At 39.2% G+C, this 27,963-nt stretch overlaps 1 protein-coding gene across 2 annotated transcripts in view; it reads left to right on the top strand.

The window, feature by feature from the left end:
* Nucleotides 1–2,860: 2,860 nt before the first annotated feature.
* The window catches only part of SLC3A1 (solute carrier family 3 member 1), a 51,617-nt gene continuing 26,514 nt past the window's right edge, over nucleotides 2,861–27,963 (top strand). The window contains exons 1-5 of one of the 2 annotated variants that reach the window (XM_043983086.1): nucleotides 2,861–2,895; nucleotides 13,380–13,910; nucleotides 21,215–21,394; nucleotides 21,517–21,671; nucleotides 22,785–22,910. In XM_043983086.1, the coding sequence (XP_043839021.1) occupies nucleotides 13,487–13,910; nucleotides 21,215–21,394; nucleotides 21,517–21,671; nucleotides 22,785–22,910 (885 nt within the window). In that variant the 5' untranslated portion in view covers nucleotides 2,861–2,895; nucleotides 13,380–13,486. Of the gene's footprint in view, nucleotides 2,896–13,351; nucleotides 13,911–21,214; nucleotides 21,395–21,516; nucleotides 21,672–22,784; nucleotides 22,911–27,963 lie in introns of those variants that run through there. The other variant, XM_043983085.1, reaches the window with a different exon arrangement.

The following is a 27,963-nucleotide window of genomic DNA, read 5'->3' as shown; positions in this document are numbered from 1 at the left end:
CTCCAATAATCACATCTGGTTCTGTGAAGCTAAGGTCTGAGTGTGGTGGTCCCACTATTTTTGGTGGCAAAAGGTCTCTTAGATATCTTCCATTTTTCTTCTTTTGTTGTTCTTCCATTTTTGTCCTTAAATGCTCTTGGGAATAAATTTGCTTAATTATATCTCTTGCTAATATTTCTTTCTTTCTTTTCTTTTCTTTTTTTTTTTTTTTTGGTGAGGCAATTGGGGTTAAGTGACTTGCCCAGGGTTATACAGCTAGTAAGTGTCAAAAGTGTCTGAGGCTGGATTTGAACTCAGGTCCTCCTGAATCCAGGGCTGGTGCTCTATCCACTCCGCCACTCCTGCTAATATTTCTTTAAACTAGTTTTTTTCTCTATTGCTCTCTCTACATTGTATATGAGACATTATTTATCATAATTATTAAGCATTGTTTATTTATTTTTTTGTGTGGGGGGCAATGGGGGTTAAGTGACTTGCCCAGGGTCACACAGCCAGTAAGTGTTAAGTGTCTGAGGCCAGATTTGAGCTCAGGAACTCCTGAATCCCGGGCCGGTGCTTTATCCACTGTGCCACCTAGCTGACCCATTTAAGCATTGTTCTTTGGAGTTTATGATCTAAACTGGTGTTACATTTCTCATCTTTTCTGCTTGATAAATAAGTCAAATGTATCCTGATTAAGGCTTTTTTTTCTGGGTTCTTTTGGCCTTGTGGTAATAGATATGTTTTGTTTTTGTTTTTTGCTTTTGCTTTTGTTTTTTACAGGGCAATGGGGTTAAGTGACTTGCCCAGGGTCACACAGCTAGTAAGTGTCAAGTGTCTGAGGCCGGATTTGAAGTCAGGAACTCCTGAATCCAGGGCCGGTGCTTTATCCACTGCACCACCTAGCCTCCCTGGTAATAGATATGTAATATTTAGACTTTTGTGCAAAACTGTGAGTGTCACTGTCATTTCTGATGTCTATTTTTATTGCTCATTATTTGCTTAAATAGTTCACAATCTTTTTTCCTTTACAGTGAATACTTAAATACTTGTTTGATTTATTCTTATAGACAACTGATGATTTAATCACCAATAATAAGTCTTTTCATGGAAGTTAAAATATATTTCATTTTTTGGTCATGTTATTTGGTTCTTACCATATCTAGTCCTTGCCAATACTTTTTCTGAGACAAAGTTTTTCACATAAAGATGTAAAGTTTCTGTGTAGTCAATAAGTCTTTTGGCTTCTCCCATTTCTTTTTTCTGAACTATATTTTTCCATGTATTTCATACTGTCTTCACCTTTACCCACCTTTGCATTGAAGTCAGCAAGTACCAGCATACACGTTGATTTAATTTGGAAGGGCTTACCAAATTCTTCACAGAATTTCTCTTCACCATGAGGCAAAGGCAACCCTGGATTTTCCAAATGCCAAAGTTCTGGCATTTTCTACCATACTGGAAAGACTGTATGACCTTTGCAATAGACTGTCTTCTTTCCTGGGATCAGTCCACTCCAGCTAATTATAAGAAGATTGATCACTGGTAGACTGAGCACTTGATGTTTTTGGCCATGGCAACCAAAAGAAAAAAGAAATAGACAAAATGACCCTCTGCATTGCCCTAGCTACTCTCTCCTCCTTTCTCCATTTCAGCTTTTTGGTAAATCAATTCAACTCTTTTCTGTCCTCTATACTACAGTTCCTTGTATCCTTTGGAACTCAAAATCTTACAAAAAAGTGAAAGTTGAAAACTATCCTTACATGTAATCGAAAAAAAATACTTTTTACATAAAAAAGGAAACAAAAAGAAATACATTAGTCCTGGTAAAGATGGCATTATGACAAGGTAGAGTCCAGCTTTCTCACATATATGCCAGCAGTGATCTAAAAAGGACACCAGATCAAACTATCAATCAAATTATGAAATCATGAGAAGTATCATTAGGTTCCATCAACCTCAATACTGTTCCCCACCCCTTGCCTCTAAAAGGTCAGCCAAACACCACAGATGCTAGGAAAGGGTCTAACTAGGGAAGCTAGCAAGTGCTCAATTAAAAAAAAAAAGTAGATCAGGACTATATAAGGAAGAATCAGAAACAATTGAACTAAAAAACCCAGTGTTAAATAAATGTGATGTTTTTTGAAGGGGAAATATTTCCTGTTCAGTAAGGACCACTGGGAAAACTGGAAAGCAGACTACAAGACTCTATCAACATCTTATAATATTTGCCATAATAATTTTTAAATAGATGTACAACCTGAACATTAAAATTCCCACTATAAAAACAAACAAATTAGAAGAAAACCAGATCATGTACATTTCATAGATGGAGCTCTGACTAGAGGGAAAATACTTAACCAAAGAAAGGATAAAAGTTATTACAAGATAAATTAGATAATTTAGTTTCTTGAAATTGAAACAATAAAATCCACACAAATAGTATAAAAACAAAAGTGATTAGTTGGGAGAAAATGTCATATCTAAAATATATAGAGAATTTTCACAAATAGCTAAGAGTAAAAGCCATTCTGAGTAATCTATCTAACCCTGCAGGAAAGTAGGAGGGGAAGGGGATAAGGAGGAAGGGGTGAAAGAAGGGAGGGCAGATTGCAGGAGGGGGCAGTCAGAAGCAAATCACTTTTGAGGAGGGTTAGGGTGAAAGAAGATAGAAAATAGAGTAAATATCACGGGGAATGGAATAGGATGGAGGGAAACAGTTAACAATAGTAACTGAAAAAAATTTTGAAGCAGAGGCAAGAATAATGTAAGATGGTGATGATGAAGAAGAAGAAGATTGGTTTACTGATGATGATTGGATGAAGATGGGAATTGATTGATGACAATGAGGATGGATTGATGATGATAAAACACATGGTACTTTGCTGGGCTACTGTGAAGAAAATTCTTTGTCAGGTACTATATAAATGTTACCTATTACTATAGTTGCAAGAATCAACCTCATAGGTTTATTGTAAGGAAATCTCTCTTTAAAGTACTATATAAATGTAGTTTACAAAAAAAATGATGAGCAGAATACTATCAGAAAAACCCAGAAAGACCTACATGAGGTGATACAATGTGAAATGTACTGTATACAAAATAACAGTAATAATGTAAGATAATCTGCTGTGAATGACTTGCTTATTTTCAGCAATGCAATGATCCAAGACAACTCTGAAGGTCCTTTGAAAAATGCAGTCCATCTACAGAGAGAGAACTGATGGTGTCTGAATACACATTGAAGCATATTTTTTTGTTTGTTAGTTCCTTTATCAGTTTTGTTTTTGTTTGTTTTCTTTCCCAACCTGGCTAATGTGGAAATGTTTTGAATGACTGCTTATGCATTGCTTAAAAAAAAAAAAAAGTAAAAGTCATTCTCCCAGTGGATAATTAATCAAAAGACAGGGGAAAAAAACAGTCCTCAAAAGGAGAGTTGCAAGCTATTAATAGTCATATGAAAGATTGTTAATGAGACAGTCAAATTAATAACTTCTTTCTTGTTTATTTTTTGGTTAGATTTATCTAATTCTGAGACAAGAAAGTTGAGGTCTCCCACTGCTACAGTTTTATTGTTTATTGCTTCCTGTAACTCATTCAACTTCTCTTTCAAAAATTTAGATGCTATTGGTGTGGATATGTTTAATATACCTTTAAGAAAGATATGTTTTCCTTCTTTATCTCTTTTAATTAGATCTATTTTTGCTTTTGCTTTGTCTGAGATCATGATTATTTCCTCTCCTTTCTTTGCTTCAGCTAAAATATAATAGATTCTGCTCAAGCCCCTTATCTTTACTCTATGTGATTCCTTTTTTTTAATTAAAATTTTTTTCCCTTACCTTTTCTCTGTATGTGTCTCTCCTTCAAATGTGTTTCTTTTAAATAACATATTGTAGCATTCTAGTTCATCCCAGGCAGGGCAATGAGGGTTAAGTGACTTCTCCAGGGTCACACAGCTAGTAAGTGTCAAGTGTCTGAGGCCTGATTTGAACTCAGGTCCTCCTGAATTCAGAGCTGGTGCTTTATCCACTGCACCATCTAGCTGCCCCCTCCCTTGTTTTTCTCTCTCTCTTCCCTCCCCCGCTCTCAAACTGTCCCTCCTCACAAGTGTTTTACTTCTGATCACTGCCTCCCCCATGTGCCCTCTCTTTTATCAGTCTCCTCCTCCTTTATATTATTCCCATCACTTTTTATTTCCTTATAGGGTAAAATAGATTTATGTTTCCAACTGAGTGTGTATGTTATTCCCTATTTTATTCAATTTGGATGAGGGTAAGGTTTAAACTCTTTGACCCCTCTCCTGCCATGCTCCATCTTCCCCTCCATTATACTTCTTTCATGCCTCTTTTATGTGAGATAATTTACCCCATTTTATCCACCCCCTCCTTCCAGTGCAATCTTCTTTCTCACCCCTTTGTTTTGTTTTGGGGGGGTTTCATCCCATCAAAGTCACCTTATATCAGCACACTCTGTCCATATATACTCCTTCTAATTGCCCTTATAGTAATAAAGTTCTTAATAGTTACAAATATTATTTTGCCATATAGAAATATAAAGTTTAACCTTGTTGAATCTCTTGTTTTCTCTTTCATTCATTCATGCATTCTGTCTCTCTGTCTCTCTCTCTCTCTCACCCTTGTTATGTTTCCTATGAGTCTTGTATTTGGGTATGAAATTTTTTATTCAGTACTGGTCTTTTAATTAGGAATACTTGAAAGTCCTCTGTTTTCTTAAATATCCATTTTTTTCCCTTGGAACTTTTTACAAAAATTGACCAGGTTCTAAAGCAAAGGGCCATTGTAAAGAAATATTAAAAGGCAAAAACAGTTAATATATTTTTTACTGATCATAATGCAATAAAAATAGTAATTGATTCAGGGATAACAAAAAAAGATATAGACCCAAATGGAAACAATACAATACTAAATGATGAGTGGGTCAAGGAACAAATCTTGGAAGCAATGACTATGTTAAAGAAAATGGTAATGATGAAACAACATGCCAATACTCTGGGATGCAGCTAAAGCCGTTTTCAGGAGGGAAATAATATTCTTATAAACATATATTAACAAAATAGAAAATGATAAGATTAGTGAACTGAATATGGATTTACGAAATCAGAAAGTCAAGAAATAGAATTGACAATTGGGTGCAAGTGTTTTAATCAGGTACTTAAATTTGAGGTATAAATATCCCATCAGTAGTTCAAAGAAACTAGACTGAAAATAATGATAATGGCATTTACCTATCATTTTAGGATCTGCAAAGCACTTTTGAAATGTTATCTAATTTTATTCTCAACAATCTTGGGAGATCTGTCCTATTATTATACCCATATAAAGATGAAGAAACAGAATCTGAGAAGTTAGGTTTGCCTCAGCTTGCCACATAACCACTAAATGTCTGAGACCAGATTTGAATTCAGATCTTCTTGACTCTTGGTCTGACACTCTATCTACCGTGACACCTGCCTACCTCACTTTTCTTTTTTCTTTCTTTTTTTTTTTTTTTTAGTGAGGCAATTGGGGTTAAGTGACTGGCCCAGGGTCACACAGCTAGTAAGTGTTAAGTGTCTGAGGCTGGATTTGAACTCAGGTCCTCCTGACTCCAGGGCCAGTGCTCCATCCGCTGTGCCACCTAGCTTCCCCCTGCCTCATTTTTCAACAATTATCATGAATAGAGAAAATTGTTCAGTAACTTTGCAGAAGTCTATGATGTTTGTATTTCTGCCACAGCCAAGTGAATAATCTTTCTCTTCCATGTGTAAGAACACAGTGAATAATCTTTCTCTTCCATGTGTAAGAACACAGTAGAGGAGATTGTGAAAGGATTTAGAGAATGCCTCTCCATAGCTCTAGGTTGTAAGAGAGAATTAAATCTTCCCAAAGGAAAAAGAATTAGGGTTTCATTTGTTTTTTTGTTTTGTTTTGTTTTGTTTTGTTTTGTTTTGTTTTTTTAGTGAGGCAATTGGGGCTAAGTGACTTGCCCAGGGTCACACAGCTAGTGTTAAGTGTCTGAGGCCAGACCTGAACTCAGGTACTCCTGACTCCAGGGCTGGTGCTCCGTCCACTGCGCCATCCAGCTACCATTAGGGTTTCATTTGGAATCTGAGGTGGAAGGGAGACACCTTATCAGAATAATAGAGAATGGAAGAGTGTTACTCAAAGAAGAAAGAGAAGGAAAAGGACAGCTATATAATTAAATCTTTAAAAATGATTTGAGGGTCAGCTAGGTGGCGCAGTGCATAGAGCACCAGCCCTGGATTCAGGAGGACCTGAATTCAAATCTGGCCTCAGACATTTAACACTTACTAGCTGTGTGACCCTAGGCAAGTCACTTAACCCCAATTGCCTCATCCCCCCAAAAAATATGATTTGAGGCTTTTCCTAAAAGAGAAAGTTGGATGCTCTGAGGAGGAAGCTACTTATACTCCAAAATATGATATAATAGAGCCACAGAAGCTGTGGGAAAAGAGATCATGCTATAAGGAGTAGAGGAAGAAGAGTAGTAGTAGTAGTAGTTAGAAATTCAGTGCTCAGTTTTGAGGTAAATATTTGTTGACCTGATAAAAGCAATAGAAGTCTCTTGTCTTCCTGGGGCATAGATCCAAGACATAACTCAGAATCTCCTAAGAATGATCAAAATAGGGGCAACTAGGTGGTGCAGTGTTTAGAGCACTGGCCCTGGATTCAGGAGGACCTGAGTTCAAATTTGACCCCAGACACTTAACACTTACTAGCTGTGTGACCCTGGGCAAGTCATTTAACCCCCATTGCCTTGTGGTGGTGGTGGTGGTGGGGATTATCAAAATGGATGATCAAGTACCTACATCTGGTGATTTATGTGGGTTCAATATTTCCAGAAATCACCAAAATAAAAATGAACAACTATTGTGAAACCTTAAGGAAAAAACTGAAGACCCTGGGGACACAGGCTATTTTTTTTCCTCACTGTTTGTTGCCCATTGAAGGAAATGGAAGAAGGGAAAAAGTGATTTCAGAAGTGAACTTCTGAACAATAAAGTTGTGTTTGAGGATGGAATTTGGCTTTCAGGAACATGGTTTATAATTGAGGGAGGACAGACTCCTGGTCAGAGCTAGAGTACACCTAACAAAGGTTTAGTAAATGTCTTGTATATCTAACCAAATGGGTGTTAAACTAGATGGGCAGTGAATAGAGTACTGGACCTGAAGTTAGAAACACCTGAGTTCAAATGTAGACTCATATCCTTAGCAGCTGTGTGACCCTGGCAAGTAATTTAACCTCTGTCTACATCAGTTTCTTCAACATAAAATGAGGACAATAATAGCACCTCTCCCAATGTTGTTGTGAGGAGCAAATGATAATAATTGTAAGCATTTATGCTTGGCACATAGTAGCCATTTAAGGAAATGCTTGTTTTCTTCCTGTCTTTCTAAAAAAGATGAAAGAGGGATAAGCTTGTCTATGTATATGCCCCAAGTTGTAGACTATAGAGAGTAGCCATAACAGAGGAAGAATAATAGCATCTGAGATGCCCAGAAATTCATGGGAGATGAAATCTAAGAAAAGGGCCAGCAGTAAAATTCATGCCTTATAATATCTATACACAAATGGCCAATGTAGAAAACAAATATAAGGCCTGAAAAATTCTAATGCAGGAAAGCAAATTTACTCTTTTTTTTTTTGGTGGGGCAACGGGGTTAAGTGACTTGCACAAGGTCACACAGCTAGTAAGTGTTAAGTCTCTGAGGCTGAATTTGAACTCAGGTGCTCCTGACTCCAGGGCCGGTGCTTTATCCACTTCGCCATCTAGCTGCCCCCAAAGACCTCCCTTTCAAAAAACTGTCAAAGGCTCTATAAGTTATGAGATAATATGATGCCAGATTTAGAGCTAAAGAAAAGAGAGCCCAGCTCCCTCATTTTACATGTGGTGGTGTCAGTAACAGAGGAAAGAAGTGGGGTATAACAAGAGATGTTACAAAGAACTGAGAGACATTGGCAACATATTGGAAGGTGAGAGAGTGAGGAGTTGAGAATGACATCTAGGTTGCTAGCTTGGGTGAATGGGAAGGTAATGGTGTACTGGAGGAGAGATGAATGTTATTCCTCTACTATACAAAGACAAATTCCATTCTCAAACATAACCAGTAATAGGGAATTTAGGAAGAGGAGAGGGTTTTGTGGGTGGGAAGAAGATAAAGAGTTCAGTTTGACACATCTGGAGTTTAAGATGTCTATCCAGTTCAGGATGTCCAAATAGGCAGTTGGAGATATAAAGCTAGGCTTCTGAAGAATTATGGCCAAGGTTTGGTGGAGAAGTCTGGAGAGGAAGAAGTGGAGCTCAGAGAGGAATGAGGTTTTTTGTTTTTTCTTTTAAGGAATGACTAGACTCATCTGCATGTAGAGAGTGATTAGGATGTTGCTACCACCACACTCCATCCCCTTGGTAATAAGGTTATTACGAGGACATTCTACTACTAAAATTACTTTAGGGATGTTACTGGTCACCCTTACTTCTAGTATTCACGAAGCTTGATATTTTGTTGTTCAGTCATTTTTCAGTTGTGTTTTACTCTCTGTGACCCCATTTGGGGTTTTCTTGGCAAAGATACTGGAATGTTTTGCCATTTCTTTCTCCAGCTCATTTTATAAATGAGGAACTGAGGCAAACAGGGTTTATTGACTTGTCTGGAGTCCCACAGCCAGATTTGAACTCTGGAAGATGTTTTCCTGATTCCAGGCTGGGTGCTCTATCAACTGTCACCTAGCCATCCTGAAACTTCATACAAGTAACACTAAAGATGGAGAAGAAAAGCTAAAACAGAAACATATCAAAAAACAAAAACCCAAACTCAAAATGTAACAACTCCATCAATGAATATGGGACAACAAAATCCAGAAATTCCTGGCTTCACTCCCTGCCTCCCTGGAAAACCAAGTTCTGGGTCTAAATGATCAGGTCTACATTGTGGATGAAGCCAAAATGTTGTGGTTCACTGTGAGTCAATGGTGAGCAGTGACTATAAGCAGGAGCTTCAGCAAAGATGATACAGAGAATTGTCCTTTACCTCCCATCTACTTGGTGTTTCCTGGTCCACCATCCAGAACCTCCCCTTCCCTGAAGCGCTATGGTGGGAGATAGAATTCAAAATCTTTTCCACATAAGACACTCCTGATGGGCTTCTGCCTTCTGTGGGGGCTGGATAAATAGACCACCACCTGAAAAGCAAGCTACCTCCCACCGATGCCACCTCTTTGTCATCCAAGTCCTTTCAGGGGGATGATCATTGGATATTATATTAGCAGCTTTGTAGAGGGGCCAGTCACTTGTAGATCCCAGTAATGGGCTACAGTGGATCTGCCTTTGCCTTTGTCTATGCCCAGTGCCCACTCTTTTGCCATTTGACTGCCACTGCTGCCGTGCACAGCTATCTTGTATTTCTGCTTGCTGTGCCTCTACCCGAAGCCCAGGCAAGCACCCCTGCAATCTGCCTCTTTGCCTCCTGCCTCTCGGTCATTTTCCCTGGGGTGTTCATCTGCCGTGGTCCACTTCTCCTCCGTCTTGGAATAGGACAACGGACACGACTAGGACCTGAGCTCGGCTGCCTGATGATCAGACAGTGTTGAATCCTATTCTGCTGCCATCTCTGGGTATAACTCCATCATGGTGGCCTTCACTCTCCTCCTAATTATGTGGTGCATTGTTGAGGGCCTGTGCTGCCATTGCCCTCCTGTGGTTGGCAGGAACACTGTAGGCCTGATTCAGCCCTACGACACTAGGACTACATGCTGAGGGCCAAGAGACACTGCCCCTGCCTGCTCCCCCATAAAGAATGAAGTCAGCAATGACCACATGGAGTGGATCCGGTAACCGCAAAAGATTTTGACCCATCACCTCAGGGCTTAGGCTCTCCTTCGGAAATGGTCCTTCTGGAGACTGCAGAAGAGTCATGTATTCCCACTGAGTAACCCCTTGACATCTCATCTTGACGCTATGGACATCTTAGACTCACAAAGATGCTCTCCGGGCCAAGGATATCCAGCTCAGGATTACCCACCCATTCTCAGGAAAAGATGCCAAGCAAAGCGGAAAGGCACAAACCCAGAGAGTCTCCTCTGGGCTAGTACATGTTCTCTGTCATGTAGAAGCAGTAACCATTTTTGCCAGGTTGGTGCCAGGCACTTGGGCCTTGAGCTTTGCAGGGCCCCTCACTGAACACTCAAGAGAAAATTATAGGTCACAGTTCAAAAGTGAGAATGGGAGCTTAAAACAATTGATGGATACCCAATCTGTCCTTTTTTTTTTTTAAATATAACTTTTTTTTTGGATGAGGTAATTAGAGTTAAGTGACTTGCCCAGGGTCATACCACTAGTGTCAAGTGTCTGAGTTCAGATTTGAATTCAGGTCCTCCTGATTCCAGGGCCAGTGCTTTATCCACTTTGCCACCTAGCTGCCTCAACCCATCTTTCCTTAAGCAGATTAGCTGGGATACATACACAACTGGCCCATTTTCCCACATCTCCAGTCTCAGAAATATCTCTGGGTTCCTTGGGAGAATTAAGCATTGACCTTTCAAATACCTCCCCCACTGACTTGCACCAAAGAATCACAAGACAGTCTCTGTGAAACAATTCTGGTTGGTCTCTCAAATAACAACAAAAACAGCAACAATAATAAAAGACAAAATGAAAAACCTCAAAATAGTTCTTTTAGCATATTGTTAAGACAACCCTAAGGAGCAGCTAGGTGGTGCAGTAGATAGAGCATTGACCCTGGAGTCAGGAGGACCTGAGTTCAAATCTAGCCTCAGACACTTGACACTTACTAGCTTTGTGACCCTGGGCAAGTCAATTAACCCTGATTGCCTCAAACATCCAGGGCCATCTCCAGTCGTCCTGATGTATATCTTGCCATTGGGTCCAGATGGTTCACTGCAAGTTATAACATCACCTCTCGATGTCATGGTTTGAGAATGAAGGACAACAATAGGATAATCCAAAATCTGCCTGGAAAGGTTTATGTTCTGTTGTTGTTGAGGTACCTCATGCACCCCTCTACTGAGGACTGCTTGTTCAGCTGCATTATCCTTTACAAAAATCCATTAAAAATAAATAATTCGGAGCAGCTAGGTGGTACAGTGGATGGAGCACTGGCCCTGGAGTCAGGAGGACCTGAGTTCAAATCCGGCCTCAGACACTTAAAACTTACTAGCTGTGTGACTCTGGACAAGTCACTTAACCCCAATTGCCTCACCCCCAAAAATATAAATAAATAAATAATTCATTCCTTATTCACACACAAATATGACTCCCTTAAAGATGGAAAGAGCTTTTTATAGAAGATATCCAAAAGGCAGATGTTGATGAACATTATTGCTTACAAAGGAAGCCAGTTCCAGTACATGGGAGGGCTCTAAGAGACTGCCCCATCTTCTGTGGTGGCTTTGGGGGGGCACTTCCAGCATCCCTTTGTTGCCAGAAAGCAAGCCACCTCTCAACAATGCTACCCCTTGGTCCTTCAAACCCTCTGGGGGAAGGAATCCTCGTCAGTGATTGCTGGGTATTACTGTGCTGGCAGCAATGCTGAGTTTAGATATGTATATGTAGTCACTTTTAATACAGATGTTGATATCTCAACATAAGAGTGTGGTATGGATAGATAGACATCATATCTGGGATCTGCAAGGCCCCACTCCACATCTCTTTGTGGAGAGTAGGAGAAGGGCAATGCTTGCCCCTTAAGTAGCAGAGGAACAGCACTTAGGACAATCTCTCCTTCCGGCTCCTGTTTCCAAGGTGGATGGGGTGGGGTGGGGTATTGGACTAGAAAGATATTCATCTATGTCTAACTCACTGATATATCTGACGCCTGTGGATTACCCTCTACCTGGTTTAGCCTGTCTGCTGAAAAGATTTTACTGGGGTGTGGCCTGTGGATTACCCTCAACCTGGTTTAGCCTGTCTGCTGAAACGGTTTTACTGGGGTGTGGTCTCTGTACATGCTATAGCTTCTTGGAGCCACTAGTGAGAGTTGGGTGAAGGTGGACACCAAGGGTGGATGAGCAGCCCTGAAAAGGGCTCAGCAAGCCTTTACCCAGAGATGCTAGTCCTCCTTGAATACCCCATACACCCTACCCAAACAACAATGTTTATCACACATCAGTTATATCTAGGGGTATGTCCTCCTCTTTTAGGGGTTTAGAATAAAAGGCATTTTCTTCTTAAGAAGAGGGTGACTCTTATCTTACTCTAATTAGCATTGTCCCTGTCACCAGTCTGTGGTTATACAAAGAACAGGAATAGCTTTTTATCAAAGTAAATTATAAATAGAAATGAGGATTTTATAGATATTAGGTCAGATAACAGAATGCATCAAAGTAAATAAGCTCTTTGATTTAGGATCAAGATAGAATCTCAGTTTATCCAAGGAGAAAACAACCTCAGAGGAAGTCCACTCATAGTAATCTCTAGGGTTGTACAAGCTGCAAATCAAAGGATTTTTTGGGAGTTGACTTCCCCACTTGTCTGTGGCTACAGGGAGATTTCCTGGCTGGTACCAAGTTTGCCTTCTCTTTTTCCCTGGACTCTCTAAAATTTTCTCTACTTCTCTCAGTAGCTCCTCCAAAGGCTAAGAAGTTTTTCCTCACTTATGCATCTAAATATCACAAAGAGCTCAGATAGAAAAGAAAAAAAATTGCACATGATTTCCCACAGAATAATAATAAATTAATTATATAATAATATGCATAAAATTACATAATAATAACTAATTTCAGGAAATATTTTCAATTTGGAAATGATTATGTATTTAAAGCCAGTGGAGCAAAGGAGATAAAAATCAGTTATTTTGTTGTTTCTATTCCAAATTTTATCCTCTCTTAAAAAAAAAAAAAGCTTGATGTTATCTGAGTAAATAATTCATGTCGTCGTTAGTGCTTTTAAATAAATGATACACACCATAAGTCATTGTTTGCAAGGAAAACATACCATTTTAGAGATTTAATTTAGATATAAAAAGCATACGTTTTAGTTTGCATAAGGGCAGAAGTGTCAGCATTTTCTACTTACCAATGATTAAACAACTCTTCAGTGTAAACAGTACAAGCTATTTACAAAATGCTGCTTTCCTGGAAAGTAGGAAGCAATTCATACTGCATAGGAAGAGAGGGAGTGGTTGTATACATATACCAACCCATGCATACAAACACAACATAAATATACAATATGTAACAAAATGGGCAAAATAACACATATTTGGTACATTTATCTCCTTTCTTTTCCTTAAAGCTTAATGCTTTAGTTTTTGCCCCCTTGGACTTATACGGAAAGTAAAGTCTTTTCTTTCTTTCTTTCTTTTTTTTTTTTTTTTAAATCCCCTTTACCTTTACTCTTTCTTCCCTGGTTGAACTTTGACCAGCCGGTTTATTTATAAACCGTACCAAGCTAATCACACCACCAAACATTTCAGTAAGCAAGATATTTGTTTACTGCAAGAAAGCTCCCTGAAAGGAGAAGCAGCAAAAAATGGCTGAAGAAGAAAGTAAAAAAGACTCTATCAGAATGAGTATGAAGGGTCACACTAACAATGGATTTGTGCAAAATGAGGCAGTCCCGGAAGGAGAAATTGATGACAGCAACCAGGCAGATCTACTGAAGACAACTGCTATTGACATCTCTCTCCAAGAACCAGACCCTGTAGCCATCAAGCCCTATGCAGGGATGCCCAAAGAAGTCCTGCTTCTGTACTCCAGCCAGCCACGGTACAAGGTCACTCGAGAGATCCTCTTCTGGCTCATCGTTGCATCTGTGCTTGTGCTCATCAGTTCGACCATTGCAATTATTATCCTGTCTCCAAAGTGTCTCGATTGGTGGCAAGCCAGTCCTATATACCAGATCTACCCACGGTCTTTTAAGGACAGCAACCAGGATGGCAATGGTGATCTGAAAGGTGAGTGCGGTAAATGTTTGTTAGAAAGAAAAGATGGGATTTGGTTACTGTTCTCTCTCATTCTCTGGAAGTTCATGATGCCTGTGACTATTGGGATGGCCAAGATTCTTCTTCCTTATGATGAAAAAATATCACTAAGCAAATTTGCCTATTAACAATATAGCATTTCAGTTGATTAATGAAAAATACTTGATGGAAACCCTTTGGAAGCCTTTGAGTCAAGGCAAGTAAAAGAATGCTTAGAAATGCATCATGAGAATCGACAGATGTTACTACTCATTGTGAGTGGTTTAGTTTGGCATCTCATAACTTCTATCTCTTCAATTTATGTCTAAATGCCATACAATAATCTTTTACAAGGATATTCAAATATATGATGCGGCTGCCCCTGGTTACTGACCCCATCCATTCACCCCCTGCCCTCCAAACACAGACTTTCTTCGGTATAATACAAATCAGCACAAGCTGAAACTTTCTAGTTTCTCATTTATGATCTGAAGAAGGTTGATATAATTAGAAAGTTATTTATTAAAAGTTAATGTTTAGTTAGTAACTTTGATATAATTGAGATTATGTGAAGTAGAGAGTTGGGGAAAACAAAAGGCACAAATGCAGCCTGATCTAGCAGTCTGAATTTGGTCTCAGGAGATCCTGCCTTCTCTCCTTACAATCTATGACCTCGGGAGGGTTGCCTTACACCTCTGTGCCTCAGTTTCTTCATCTGTACAATAAGGAAAGGGTGAAGTTAGATGGCTTCTAAGGCCTTTTTTTTTTCTTTTGGTGGAGAAATGAGGGTTGAGTGACGTGCCCAAGGTCACACAGCTAGTAAGTGTCAAGTGTCTGAGGCCAAATTTGAACTCAGGTCCTCCTGAATCCAGTGCCAGTGATTTATCCAGAGCAGCACCTAGCTGCCCCATAGGCCCTTTTCAACCTTAGGTCTCCACTATCCTAAGTCCTCATGGCCCTTTACCTTCTTTGAAGTCCTACCCTAGGCTGAAGACTGCTGGAACTATTGCTGATGGGATTATGGGGAGAGTCCTCTCTTAACCACACCTTTAGGAATTCATTTCCAATGAATAATAGTGGCACCTTTCATCTAAGGAACAAGAAAGAAATTGGGAGGGGGAAATTTTTCTTGCTTGGCTGAAAAAAAAAAGCATTAGTCTTATCTAGAAAACCTGGTAAAGCTATGATATTTAGACATTAAAAACAAAACTGTTGTATGTGATGCTTACATAATTACATGTGCTGGGACTGAATGAACTTCAGGTCTTTTGTTGGCTTGTCCAGAAGCCATACAAAGTAGAGCTCCAAAGCCTAGAACCAACAGGGACAATGGATGGAACCCATTAAGAAGGGATTTCAGGCACATCAGATAACTTCATAAAAGGAATGAATCAGGAGGTGGATTCAGTGGTAGCCTCTAAAATGAACTGCTGCTGATTTTTCTGGGGGGGTGGCAGGGCAATGAGGGTTAAGTGATTTGCCCAAGGTCACGCAGCTAGTAAGTATAAAGTGTCTGAGGTCGGATTTGAACTCAGGTCCTCCTGACTCCAGGGCTGGTGCTCTATCCACTGTACCACCTAGCTTCTCCCTAACTGCTGCTGATTTTTGTGGCATCCATGGCAGAGAGAAACTCAACATGACAGCATTACATGCAAGCCTCTTGGACACCCCAAGTAGCATGTTCTGCAATTAGAGTACTGGAGAGGAAAATGAAGCATCTTCTCCCAAGGAATTTATTGAATGGCTCTAGATACAGCCACAGGCAGAATAAAAGCATATGTAAAAAATTCTTTCGTTTAGGGAGGAGTGAATGAACAATAAAAATATTCTATGATTTCTCTTAAAAAACAGAAGCATACTGATTTTTTCTCTTATAACATGACTAATGCAGAAATAGGATTAATGTTATTATGTGTGTGTGTGTGTATATATATATATATATATATATATATATATATATATATATATATATATATATATATATATAAAACCTATATCAGATTACCTGCTGTCTAGGGAAGGGGGGAGGGAGGGGAGGGAGGGAGAAAAATCTGAAATTGTAAAGCTTGTATAAACAAAAGTTGAGAACTATCTTTACATGTAACGGAAAAAATAAAATACCTTATATGAAGGAAAAAAAAATAAAAAAAACCAGAAACATAATGGGGGAGTAGGTGAGTAATGCTTGTTTTGCTCCTGAAATATGATTTCATTATTGTATAGAACTCCAGGTGTGAAAAGACTTTCTTTGGACACATATCTAACATATTTGCAGTGTTTATAGTCTGAGAAAGTTGGTGGCATAAGTGGATAGAGCAGTGGGCTTGGAGTTAAGAAGACCCAAGTTCAAATTTGGCCTCAGATACTTGCTCTGTTACCCTTCACGAGTCACTTCACCTTGGTTTGCCTCAGTTTTCTCAGTTGTAAAATAGTGATAATAATAGTGTCTACCTCTCTGAGTGGCTGTGAGAATTAAACCTGGCACATAGTAGGCACTTAACAAATGCTTCTTCCCTCTTCCCCTTAGGGAGTTGCCTGGGGCATTGAGAAGTTAAGTCTCTTGTCCAGGGTCACCCAGCCTGCAGTCAGATTGACCCGTAGGTCTTCCTTGCTTTGAGGTCTGCTTGATATCGAATGAGTAATGGTTACAACATACCAAAGATGTTAACGGCTTTTAAATGACTACTTGTTGACCACAATGGGTTTCTCACCCATTTGCCCCTTAATTCTGACATTTTTGTGAGGCATGAAATATGATCTCTATTTAATACAAAAGAATTAAAGAATCCAGTTCAGCCCAGGAAACATCTTTAAAACTCCTCCTCCTGTGTCCCCAGAATAAGAACAATGTCTTGTTGTGACAGTGTGATATATATATATATATATATATATATATATATATATATATATATATATATATATATACATTTAATGGTGGTTCACACAGGAGAGAAGCAATCTAATTAATGCCAGTTAGAGGTTTTTAAGACTCAGACCTATAACTAATAGCTAGAATTTATGTAGCACTTTACAAATACATCTCGTTTGATCCTCACAGCAACCCTGGGAGATGGTGATATTATTGCCCCCATTTTACAGATGAGGAAACAAGCAGACGGAGGTTTAAGGGGTCAGTGCCTGAGGCTGGTCTTGAATTCAGGTGTTCCTGGTTCTAGGCTTAGTGCTCTAGGGGAAGGAAAGAGAACTAAGAGCTAGAGGGATCAGGAGAGGCTTCTAGCAGAACTGAGGATTGAAGGGTTGTGAAAGCCAAAGTTTGTGTTTGATTTTAGAGGCGGAAGGGAGCCACCAAAACTTCTTGAGCAGGACAGTGACATGGTCAGACCTGTAGGAATCTCACTTTGGGAACTGGTGGAGGATAGTTTGGGGGAACAAAGAAGGCTTTAATGAATTAGGAACTCAACTGGGAGCCTGTTCTAGTTGTAACGATTGGAATGACGCCCCCTGCTGGAGACTGGCTGTAGAAAAGCTCCGCCATGAAAGGAAGGTCTTTGAGGGCAAGACCATGCATGTTTTCTTTGGTGTCAGGAAGTGACTTTTGCTGGTGGGAGGAGGAAGGGGGAGCCGGGCTCTCTGTCTCTTTCTCTATCCTTTGGACTCTGGTGGAGAGCGGAGCTAGAAATATGCTCTCCCTTTAATAGATAGATGAATGTAGGCCTTTCTCTCTCTCTTTACCAGATTCTTATTCTCCTTAACAAATGCTTAAAAGCCTAACTCTTGCTAAAGCTTATAATTTATTGGCGACCACTCATTAGATATTTTAGACAGACTAGTTAGAATTTTAGCCTTAACATAGTTGTCAAGGCAAGAACTAATGAGTGCTTCACCCTCATATGGTGTCTGTATTCTTTACAATGTATTTTTTATTTAGTCCTCAAGGAGCAGCTAGGTGGCGCAGTGGATAAAGCACCAGCCCTGAATTCAGGAGGACCTGAGTTCAAATGTGACCTCAGATACTTGACACTTACTAGCTGTGTGATCCTGGGTCATTCATATGTGTTATTCCTAACTGCATATTGTAGTAAAAGAAAGAGCAATAAATGAGTGAGAACATTTTTGCTCTAGATTTGGTTTTATCACTAACCAAGTATGTGACCCTGGGCAAAGTTTGTTTCATCATAGAGGATGAAACTTCACAGGCTGATGCACATTTCACTGATTGCCTTCTTGTCACTGGGGCATCTGTTTAGGAGCACCTGCTTATTTCTTGGTTTTCCAGCATATTGGGTCTCATCCTTAGAATATTATGTCCATATTCTTAAAGCATATTGGTGGTTATGACCACCAATTAAATATTTTCTTTCATTTAAAAAAATACTTTATGTTGTTGGGTTATACTGTCTCTCCATTCACTCATTCATTCATTCAACAACCATATGTTGTTTCATAGTCCTCAGAGTGGAAAACTGGGACACGCTGTGGCCAAGTGGCTTGGAGAAGGTAACAGAGAAAGTCATGAGAGATTTAGATAAAGAGATCAAGTCTCTGAGTCTAGATTTAGGCCACTGGACCAAAGGTGAAACACAATATCTAAGCAATTTGTGTTTCCTCTTCTCTAAAATGGGGGGTTGAATGAGGTAGCCTAAAGTGCCCTTTTAGCTCCAAATCTATAATCCTGTGATTTTACCAATAATCCTGCAATCCTCTGAGTACTACACTCACTTCATTTCAACATTTTTTTGTTGGTGGTATTTTTTGTCGAGTCTAGCTCTCTCTTTGTTAGACTATATTACACTTTATGCTGACGAGTATAAAAAAGTCATGTAACAGGCCAGGTATAATACAACCATGTGCAGATATATGAATTGCTCGGGCCACATTCAGTTGTTGTCCTGATGACTGATATATAATCAGTAAAGGGAATAAAAAGAACAATCCTTTATTCTTCTTTTGGAATACATTATAATTTAACTGAACAAGTTAGAATGGCCATTCCAAGAAATGTGATGAAAATTCCATCAGCTCAACCAGCAAATCATTTCTTGAGCATTAACAAATCACTTGACTTTCTTGAATCTCAACCTTTCCATTGAAGAATCTTTTTTTTTTAATTAATAAAGTATTTTATTTTTTTCCGTTACATGTAAAGCTAGTTCTCAACCTTTGTTTATACAAGCTTTACAATTTCAGATTTTTCTCCCTCCCCCCTTCCCTAGACAGCAGGTAATCTGATATAGGTTTTATATATATATATATATATATATATATATATATATATATATATACACACACACACACACACACATAACATTAATCCTATTTCTGCATTAGTCATGTTATAAGAGAAAAAAAATCAGAGCAATGATGGAAAACCTCAAAATAGAAAAAAAACAACAGCATCAAATACAAAAGAAATAGTATGGTTCATTTAGCATCTATACTCCGCAGTTCTTTTTTTTTTTTTTTTTCCTGGATTTGGAGATCCTCTTCCATCACGAGTTCCCTGGAACTCTTCTGTGCCATTGCATTGGTGAGAAGAATATAGTCCATCACAGTAGATCAACACTCAATGTTGATGTTACTGTGTACAATGTTCTTCTAGTTCTGCTCATCTCACTCATCATCATCCCACGCAAGACCCTCGAGGTTTCTCTGAACTCCTCCTGCTCATCGTTTCTTATAGCACAATAGTATTCCATTGTATTCATATACCACAACTTGTCCAGCCATTCCCCAATTGATGGGCACCCCCTCAACTTCCAATTCTTTGCCACCACATAAAGAGCAGCTATAAATATTTTTGTACATGTGGTTTCCCCTCCCCCCTCCATGATCTCCTTGGGAAAAAGACCCAAAAGTGGTATTGCTGGGTCAAAGGGTATGCACAGCTTTATCGCCCTTTGGGCATAATTCCAAATTGCTCTCCAGAATGATTGGATCAGTTCACAGCTCCACCAACAATGGATTAGTGTTCCAATTTTCCCACAGCTTCTCCAACATTTATTATTTTCCTTTTTTGTCATTTTAGCCAATCTGATAGGTGTCAGGTGGTACCTCAGAGTTGTTTTTATTTGCATCTCTCTAATCATTAGAGATTTAGAGCATTTTTTCATATGGGAATAGATAGCTTTGGTTTCTTCATCAGAAAACTTCCTGTTCATATCCTTTGACCATTTCTCAATTGGGGAATGACTTGGGTTCCTATAAATTTGATTTAGTTCCCTATATATTTTAGAGATGAGGCCTTTATCAGAAGTACTGGCCTCAAAAATTGTTTCCCAGCTTTCTGCCTCCCTTCTAATTTTGGATGCATTGCTTCTGTTTGTACAAAAATTTTTTAATTTAATGTAATCAAAATCATCCATTTTGCATTTTATAATATACTCTATCTCTTGTTTGGTCAAAAACTGTTTTCCTTTCCAAAGATCTGATAGGTAGACTATTCCTTTCTCTCCTAATTTACCTATGGTATCACCTCTTATGTCTAAATCGTGTATCCATTTTGACCTTATTTTAGTATAAGGTGTCAGATGTTGGTCTATGCCTAATTTCTGCCATACTATCTTCCAGTTTTCCCAGCAGTTTTTGTCAAATACTGAGTTCCTATCCCAGAAGCTGGAGTCTTTGGGTTTATCAAACATTACATTACTAGTGTCATTTACTACTGCATTTCCTGAGCCTAGCCTATTCCATTGATCTACCACTCTATTTTTTAGCCAGTACCAGATAGTGTTGATGACTGCCGCTTTATAGTAGAGCTCCAGGTTTGGTACAGCTAACCCACCTTCCTGTGAATTTTTTTTCATTATTTCCCTGGATATTCTTGATTTTTTGTTTTTCCAGATGAATTTTGTAATTATTCTTTCTAGCTCTATAAAATAATTTTTAGGTAGAAGAATCTTTTGATATTTGAGAATGTAAATTTCTGTTTTAAGGATCAACTTATTATTAGAACAGAACAAGTAAAGCTTGATATTTAAATGCAATGAAGTGAGAGAAACTGCAAATGTTTCTGCCAATAACAAATATATTATTTCTTTTTAAAAATTTTATTTCCGTTTTTTGCTTTTTTTTGGCAGGGCAATGGGGGTTAAGTGACTTGCCCAGGCTCACACAGCTAGCAAGTGTCAAGTGTCTGAGGCCAGATTTGAACTCAGGTCCTCCTGAATCCAAAGCTGGTGCTTTATCCACTGCGCCACCTAGCTGCCCCAAATATATTATTTCTAATGTGTACTTTAAACTTATTTTTATTCCCCTTCTTAAAATGTTAAAAGCCATGTTGTTGTTTAAAAACAACCAACCTAATGTTTCTTGTCCTTAACATTTTTCTTCTTATTTAGGTATACAAGAGAAACTTGACCATGTCATAAATTTAAACATAAAGAATGTGTGGATTACTTCTTTTTATAAATCATCCATTAAAGATTTCCAACATGGTGTTGAAGATTTCCGAGAAATTGATCCCATTTTTGGAACAATGAAAGAATTTGAGAATCTAGTTGCAGCTATACATGATAAAGGTAACAGAGAAGGCAGGGAGAGGATGGTTTTAAGTGCTTTAAATCTTTGAATTTTATACTTTTCTTGAATTGTGTATATTAATTTCATCTTCCAACACATATTTTCACTCATTATTCATAAGGTTTGAGGCTTATAATGGATTTTATACCAAACCACACAAGTGATAAACATATTTGGTTTCAATTGAGTCGGAATCGGACAGGAAAATATACAGATTATTACATCTGGCATAACTGTACACACGGAAATGGAATCACCACACCACCAAACAATTGGGTAAGTGTTTTGCTTTCTTTCCTTTTTGTGAATGAAGCAAATCAGCCTTTCTTTTCTGTTTAAGTCACAAAGCTATTGCAAACCTGATAGCTTATAGCCTTTTTCGAGCAAATAAATATTACAAAAAGTTAGTGCAGTTAGATCTTTCAAAACAGGAGAAAACCTTAATAAAACAATAGGAATAAAAAGCATAAGCTGAGTAAATGCATAGCATCCTAGTTTCTTATATCCTGCTGTGTGCTATTTAGATTTGAGTAAAATTGGAAGTCATATAGGGCAATGACAGAGACAATAAAATGTAAGGGTGAGCCCTGTCAAGGTAAATGAAGGATTCCACACCTTACAATATATTCCACTTGCAATTGCATATGAAGAAGTCAGCAGAAATAGTAAACTTTCCTGGCACATAGACTGCCTCACTACCTTTGTACCAGGTCACTCGTTTAGCATAATGCCCAACAGGAATCTGGGACATGTGATTGAATGTCACCATCAGTTAGGGTAGAGTCCCTTACAGAGAGAACCCAGATCTGAATGAGGAAAGTATTGACATAAACAAGGGGCTAGATCTCTTCCACCCCCTGCCTGGGAGGCAACAAGCTCAGAGCTGAGTCCTTGAGTGGGTCAAAGAGGAGATAGATACTTCACATGGTAGCTGAGTCATGAATGTTTATTGAATTTAATTGCTATCATTCTGGTAGGCAATCTCTAGGAAATCTTTCTACATGTCCTTGTCTTGTTCAGTTTTCAATCCATTACTTGGATATTGATACAAAATAAGTTTTAGGAAAATATTTTTTGTCAGATATGTTTCTTTTGTTGAAATTATCCCTTTCCCCTCAATATTATGGTATTTTAGTGTGACTATTATGAAGGGTAAATGCTATAAAATATATTCTTTTCACTGGGTTCCCCAAACAAGTAGGCCCAAGGCCTACTTGAAGTAATCATCAAGATAGCTGGGGACATTTTTGGTGGAATTAATTTACCACGTATTCTCCACAAAAGAAAATTGTGAAAGATTGGGGTTGCAATATGGTTTCCTTTTCTTTATTGGCTCTGTTATCATCTGAATTATAATAAGTAGCCAATGGCTTCTTCTTTATTTGATAGTTAAGTGTCTATGGAAACTCTAGTTGGCAGTATGATGAATTGCGGGACCAATGTTATTTTCACCAGTTTATGAAAGAGCAACCTGATTTAAATTTACGTAATTCTGATGTCCGGGAGGAAATAAAGGTGAGTGGCTGCACCCATTTAATCTTCTGTTTCCCAACCCCATTTAAGCACTTCTTTTGTTGAACTAGTTGTGTAAAATCAAATCACTGGAAGAATGTGTCCGGAACAAATACCTGTGGCTTCTTCCTACCTTCCTGGCACAATGGAAACCTGAAATGTGAAGACATTAGTGACTCTTCCCCCACCCCAAAATGATTCACCTTCCCAGAGCTTCTGTCAAGACTTTGTGAGGAACAAGGTAAGGAGTTTAAATGTTGTCTAGCTAGAAGTTTGGCATTGAATCTCCAAGGGTTCCAGTCATCATGTTTACTTAGTTGACACTTCCAACTATCCCTTACAGGCAGTGAGGTATAACCCTCAGCAAGTCAGATAACCATTTCAGTTATGTCATCCATCTCTAAAGTGAGGATAATGATAGCATTACCTCACAGTGTTATTGTTTTGTTTTTATCTTTAAAGTTCATTATATTTATTCAACCTCTTTCAATTGGCAATCTATTTGAGCAGTCTTTAGGTTTTCAAGGACCTGATTGGCCTGCCTTTTAATTATTAAGTCAAGAATAGGGCTCTAGCTATTACCTACACTCTCCCTTTTGGGATTTTTCCAGTGTTTTCTCTTTCTTGGATTTATAGCAGACACGGGTGGGGAGGAGATGGTTTTTCTTCCCTCTCCTCTTCTTTCCTCACCAGGAACAATCGTGGCTGTAAGCACATGATGGCAAGAACGTGCGGCTGCCTAAATAAGTCTGAATCTTTGGCTGTCTTGCTCTATTTTCGTTTTTCTTCCATGAGCACAAGTCAATGAGTCATTGTTCTGAGAAATGGACAGATCCAGCTATAGCAGTAATCTCATGAATTCATGAAGTTGAGGGCTTCTGAGTGCCAGCTGCTCAGCAGCAGCTCACAGTGTTACTGTGAATATGAATGATTAGATATGGGGATGAGGGATAATAGAGAGTCACAGATGACTTTGAGGCTACAAGTGTCAGAGAATGGGGAAATTCCCTCAACAGAAGTGAGAAAGTTTGGAAGAAGAATGAGTGGAGGGAAGAAGATTAGGAGTTCAGTTGGTGAACTGCCTGCTGGGCATTTCCACTCGGATAATGGGATGATTCCAAAATAGCATCATAGATTTAGAGCTTTAGAAAGGGATCTTAGAGGCCTTCTGGTCCAGGGGTCTAGAGGTCAAAAATCTGGCCTGTGGGGGCCAACGTTGTCCTCCTAATCAGATGAAAATACAATAGAACATAGATGACGTTCATTTGTTTTCTAAGTCAGTGTGCTGCCCCCCATTTCTACATGATACCACTACTGCCCTCTCATTTTAGAGATGAGGAAACCGAGGCTCAGAGCTTTTAGCCCAAGGTCACATATCTTCTAAGCAGAAGAGCCAGAAGTGAACCCAGCTTTTCTAACTTCATATTGACTATTTTTTTTTTTTAGTGAGGCAATTGGGGTTAAGTGACTTACCCAGGGTCACACAGCTAGTAAGTGTTAAGTGTCTGAGGCCGGATTTGAACTCAGGTACTCCTGACTCCAGGGCCGGTGCTCTATCCACTGCGTCATCTAGCTGCCCCCTTGACTATTCTTTCTACTGAATCATGTTTCTTCCCTTGTCCTTTTGACACCTTAAACTCTACCCATCTAAAATAGTACTTATTTATTACCGAAATCTCTCTTCCACACTTCTCCATTTTTGTTGAGGGCACCACCATCCTCCTAGTCACCCAGGACCACAGTTCATTCTTCCTGCTCTCCCAACACCCAATCAACTGCCAAATCTCATCCCAGTACCTGGAGTGTGTATTTAAGAGACGCTTGTTGATTGACTCCTGACTGACAGCCAGTTCTACCTCTAGGCTTGTCTTGCTCTTATCTCTTTCTCATCTCTCATCTGAACTTTTGGAATGGCCTCCTTTGCGACTCCTGGATCCTAAAAGACAAGTCTGACTGATCATGCCGTTCCTCAAGAATCTTGAGGAGCTCCTTGTTGTCTCGAGGATTGCTTGGTAGTTAAAACTCCTCATGGTCTGGCTCCAGCTTATCTTTCCAGATTTCTTTCCCATTATTCTCAGTCATAAATTTCCTTTTCAGCCAAAGCACGTTACTTGTGTTCACTAAAGTCAGCATTACATCTCCTACTACAGTGCCTTTGTCCAGGCTTCCCTACCTGCCTTCATCTTTCTCTCCATCCTCCTCTCTGCCTCTCATAATCCTTAGCTTCTTTCTTTCTTTCTTTCTTTCTTTCTTTCTTTCTTTCTTTCTTTCTTTCTTTCTTTCTCTCTCTCTCTCTCTCTCTCTCTCTCTCTCTCTCTCTCTCTCTCTCTCTCTCTCTCCCTCCCTCCCTCCCTCCCTCCCTCCCTTCTTCCTTCCTTCCTTCCTTCCTTCCTTCCTTCCTTCCTTCCTTCCTTCCTTCCTTCCTTCCTTCCTTCCTTCCTTCCTTCCTTCCTTCCTTCCTTTCTTTCTTGGTGGGGGCAATGAGGGTTAAGTGACTTGCCCAGGGTCACACAGCTAGTAAATGTCAAGTGTCTGAGCCTTAGCTTCTTTCAAGTCCAAGTCAGGTAACATCTCCTGGAGTAATTCTTCTCTGGCCTCTGCTTCCTCAAATTATGCTGTAGTTATTCAAAGATTATATCCCCACAGTAAGAGGAAGCCTCTCTGAGGACATGAACTCATTTTATATTTCTCTCTGGTATCATAGCTATGGTAAGGGCTAAATAAGTGACTGTTTAATCAAATTGAATTTCATCAGTAGCACCTGAGTTTAAATCATCTTCCTGATATAAACTGTGTGACCACTAACAACCCTTTGGAGCCTCTTCAGGCAACTCTCCAAGGCGATAGGCTATATGCTTTATGTGAAAGGACTTGCTATATCAAAAATCACAGGTTCTGGATGGGTTGAAATGAGTCAATTAGATATTCTGGGGCTATGGAGGCAGCACAGGAAAAGCTGTAAAGGACAAGAGCCTTGGTCCTTTTTCTAAGCCCAAAATATCTGCTGAGCCAGGGAAGGCCAAATATTGTGCCTTTTGCCCACGGTGCCACTGGCCACCCTCCCCCTTCAGAACCAGCTTAAGGCATTTATTTTACTCATTTCAGCATCTTGATCCTTATTCTACCAACCTGCTGCTCAAATGATTTTCCTTAGGCTTAGATCTATGTCACTCCTCTCCTGAATCAACTTAACTGGCTCTCTTTTTCTTCTAGGATCAAATATAAACACCTCTGTTTAGCTTTCAAAGCCTTTTCCAACCTGCCCCCACCTTATCTTCCCAGCCTCCAAACAGACCTTCTCTCTGTTCTTCACACAAGACATGCCATTTCCAGTCTCCTTGCCTTTGCACTGGTCATCTCCTATGCCTGTTATGCCCTTCCTCCTCCCCTTGACCCCAGAGAATCCCTTTCTTCCTTCAAGAGGCAGTTTATGCTCCATCCTCAACCTGAAGCCTTTTCAGACTCCCCCAAGGGTTAGTACTGGCCCACCTAAACTTTCTAACAGCTGTTTTGTATGTATCTATACTGATTCTCTTTATACAGTATTTATACTGATTCTCTTTATACAGTATTTATTCCATATGTGTTTATATGTGGGCACAGTTAAGTGGTGCAGTATGTAGAGTGCTGATCCTGGAGTCAGGAAGACTCATCTGCCCAAGTTAAAATCTGGTCTCAGACACTTACTGGCTGTGTGACCCTGGGCAAGTCACTTCACCCTGTTTGCCTCAGTTTCCTCATCTGTAAAATGAGCTGGAGAAGGAAATGGTAAAGCACTCCAGTATCTTTTTTTTATGTATAAGGTATTTTATTTTTTCCATTACATGTAAAGATAGTTCTCAACTTTTGTTTATACATGCTTTACAATTTCAGATTTTTCTCCCTCCCCCCTCCCCTAGACAGCAGGTAATCTGATATAGGTTATATCTATATATCTCTATGCATATACATATATATATATATACACACACACACATATATATATACACATAATAACATTAATCCTATTTCTGCATTAATCCTGTTACAAGAGAAAAAATCAGAGCAGTGATGCAAAACCTCAAAATAGAAAAAAAAAAAACAACAGCACCCAAAACAAAAGAAATAATATGGTTCAATCAGCATCTATACTCCACAGTTCTTTCTTTCTTTTTTTTTCTTGGATTTGGAGATCCTCTTCTATCATGAGTTCCCTGGAATTCTTCTGTACCATTGCATTGGTGAGAAGAATATAGTCCATCACAGTAGGTCAACACTCAATGTTGATGATACTGTGTACAATGTTCTTCTGGTTCTGCTCATCTCACTCATCATCAGCTCACGTAAGACCCTCCAGGTTTCTCTGAACTCTTCCTGCTCATCATTTCTTACAGCACAATAGTATTCCATTGTATTCATATATCACAACTTGTCCAGCCATTCCCCAATTGATGGGCACCCCCTCAACTTCCAATTCCTTGCTACCACGTAAAGAGCAGCTATAAATATTTTTGTACATGTGGGTCCCTTTCCCCCTTCCATGATTTCTTTGGGCAAAAGACCTAAAAGTGGAATTTCTGGGTCAAAGGGTAAGCACAGCTTTATCGCCCTTTGGGCATAATTCCAAATTGCTCTCCAGAATGGTTGGATCAGCTCACAGCTCCACCAACAATGCATTGCACTCCAGTATCTTTGCCAAGAAAAACCCCCAAATGGGTTTGGACTAGACTAAAACGACTGAATGACAACAATATTTATATGTATATGTGCTTGTGTTCTTCTATTACAATTTAGGCTTCTTGTGATAAGTACTGTTTCAGTGTTTGTCCTTGTATCACCAGCACCTGCTGTAGTGGTTGGCACATAATATGTGGGTGTATGTGGGGGGGGGCGGAATAGGCATTTATGTAGCACCTACTATTTACCTGTGCTAAGTGCTTTCCAAATATTATCTCATTTGATTTTCTTTCTTTTCTTTTTTGGTGAGGCAATTGGGGTTAAGTGATTTGCCTAGGGTCACACAGCTAGTAAGTATTAAGTGTCTGAGGCTGGATTTGAACTCAGGGCCTCCTGAATC

This window comes from Dromiciops gliroides, chromosome 2 (assembly GCF_019393635.1).
Source record: "Dromiciops gliroides isolate mDroGli1 chromosome 2, mDroGli1.pri, whole genome shotgun sequence".
NCBI classification, from domain to species: Eukaryota; Metazoa; Chordata; class Mammalia; order Microbiotheria; family Microbiotheriidae; genus Dromiciops; species Dromiciops gliroides.
The sequence above is the reverse complement of the archived record's forward strand: the minus strand, read 5'-3'. Positions and strand labels throughout refer to the sequence as shown.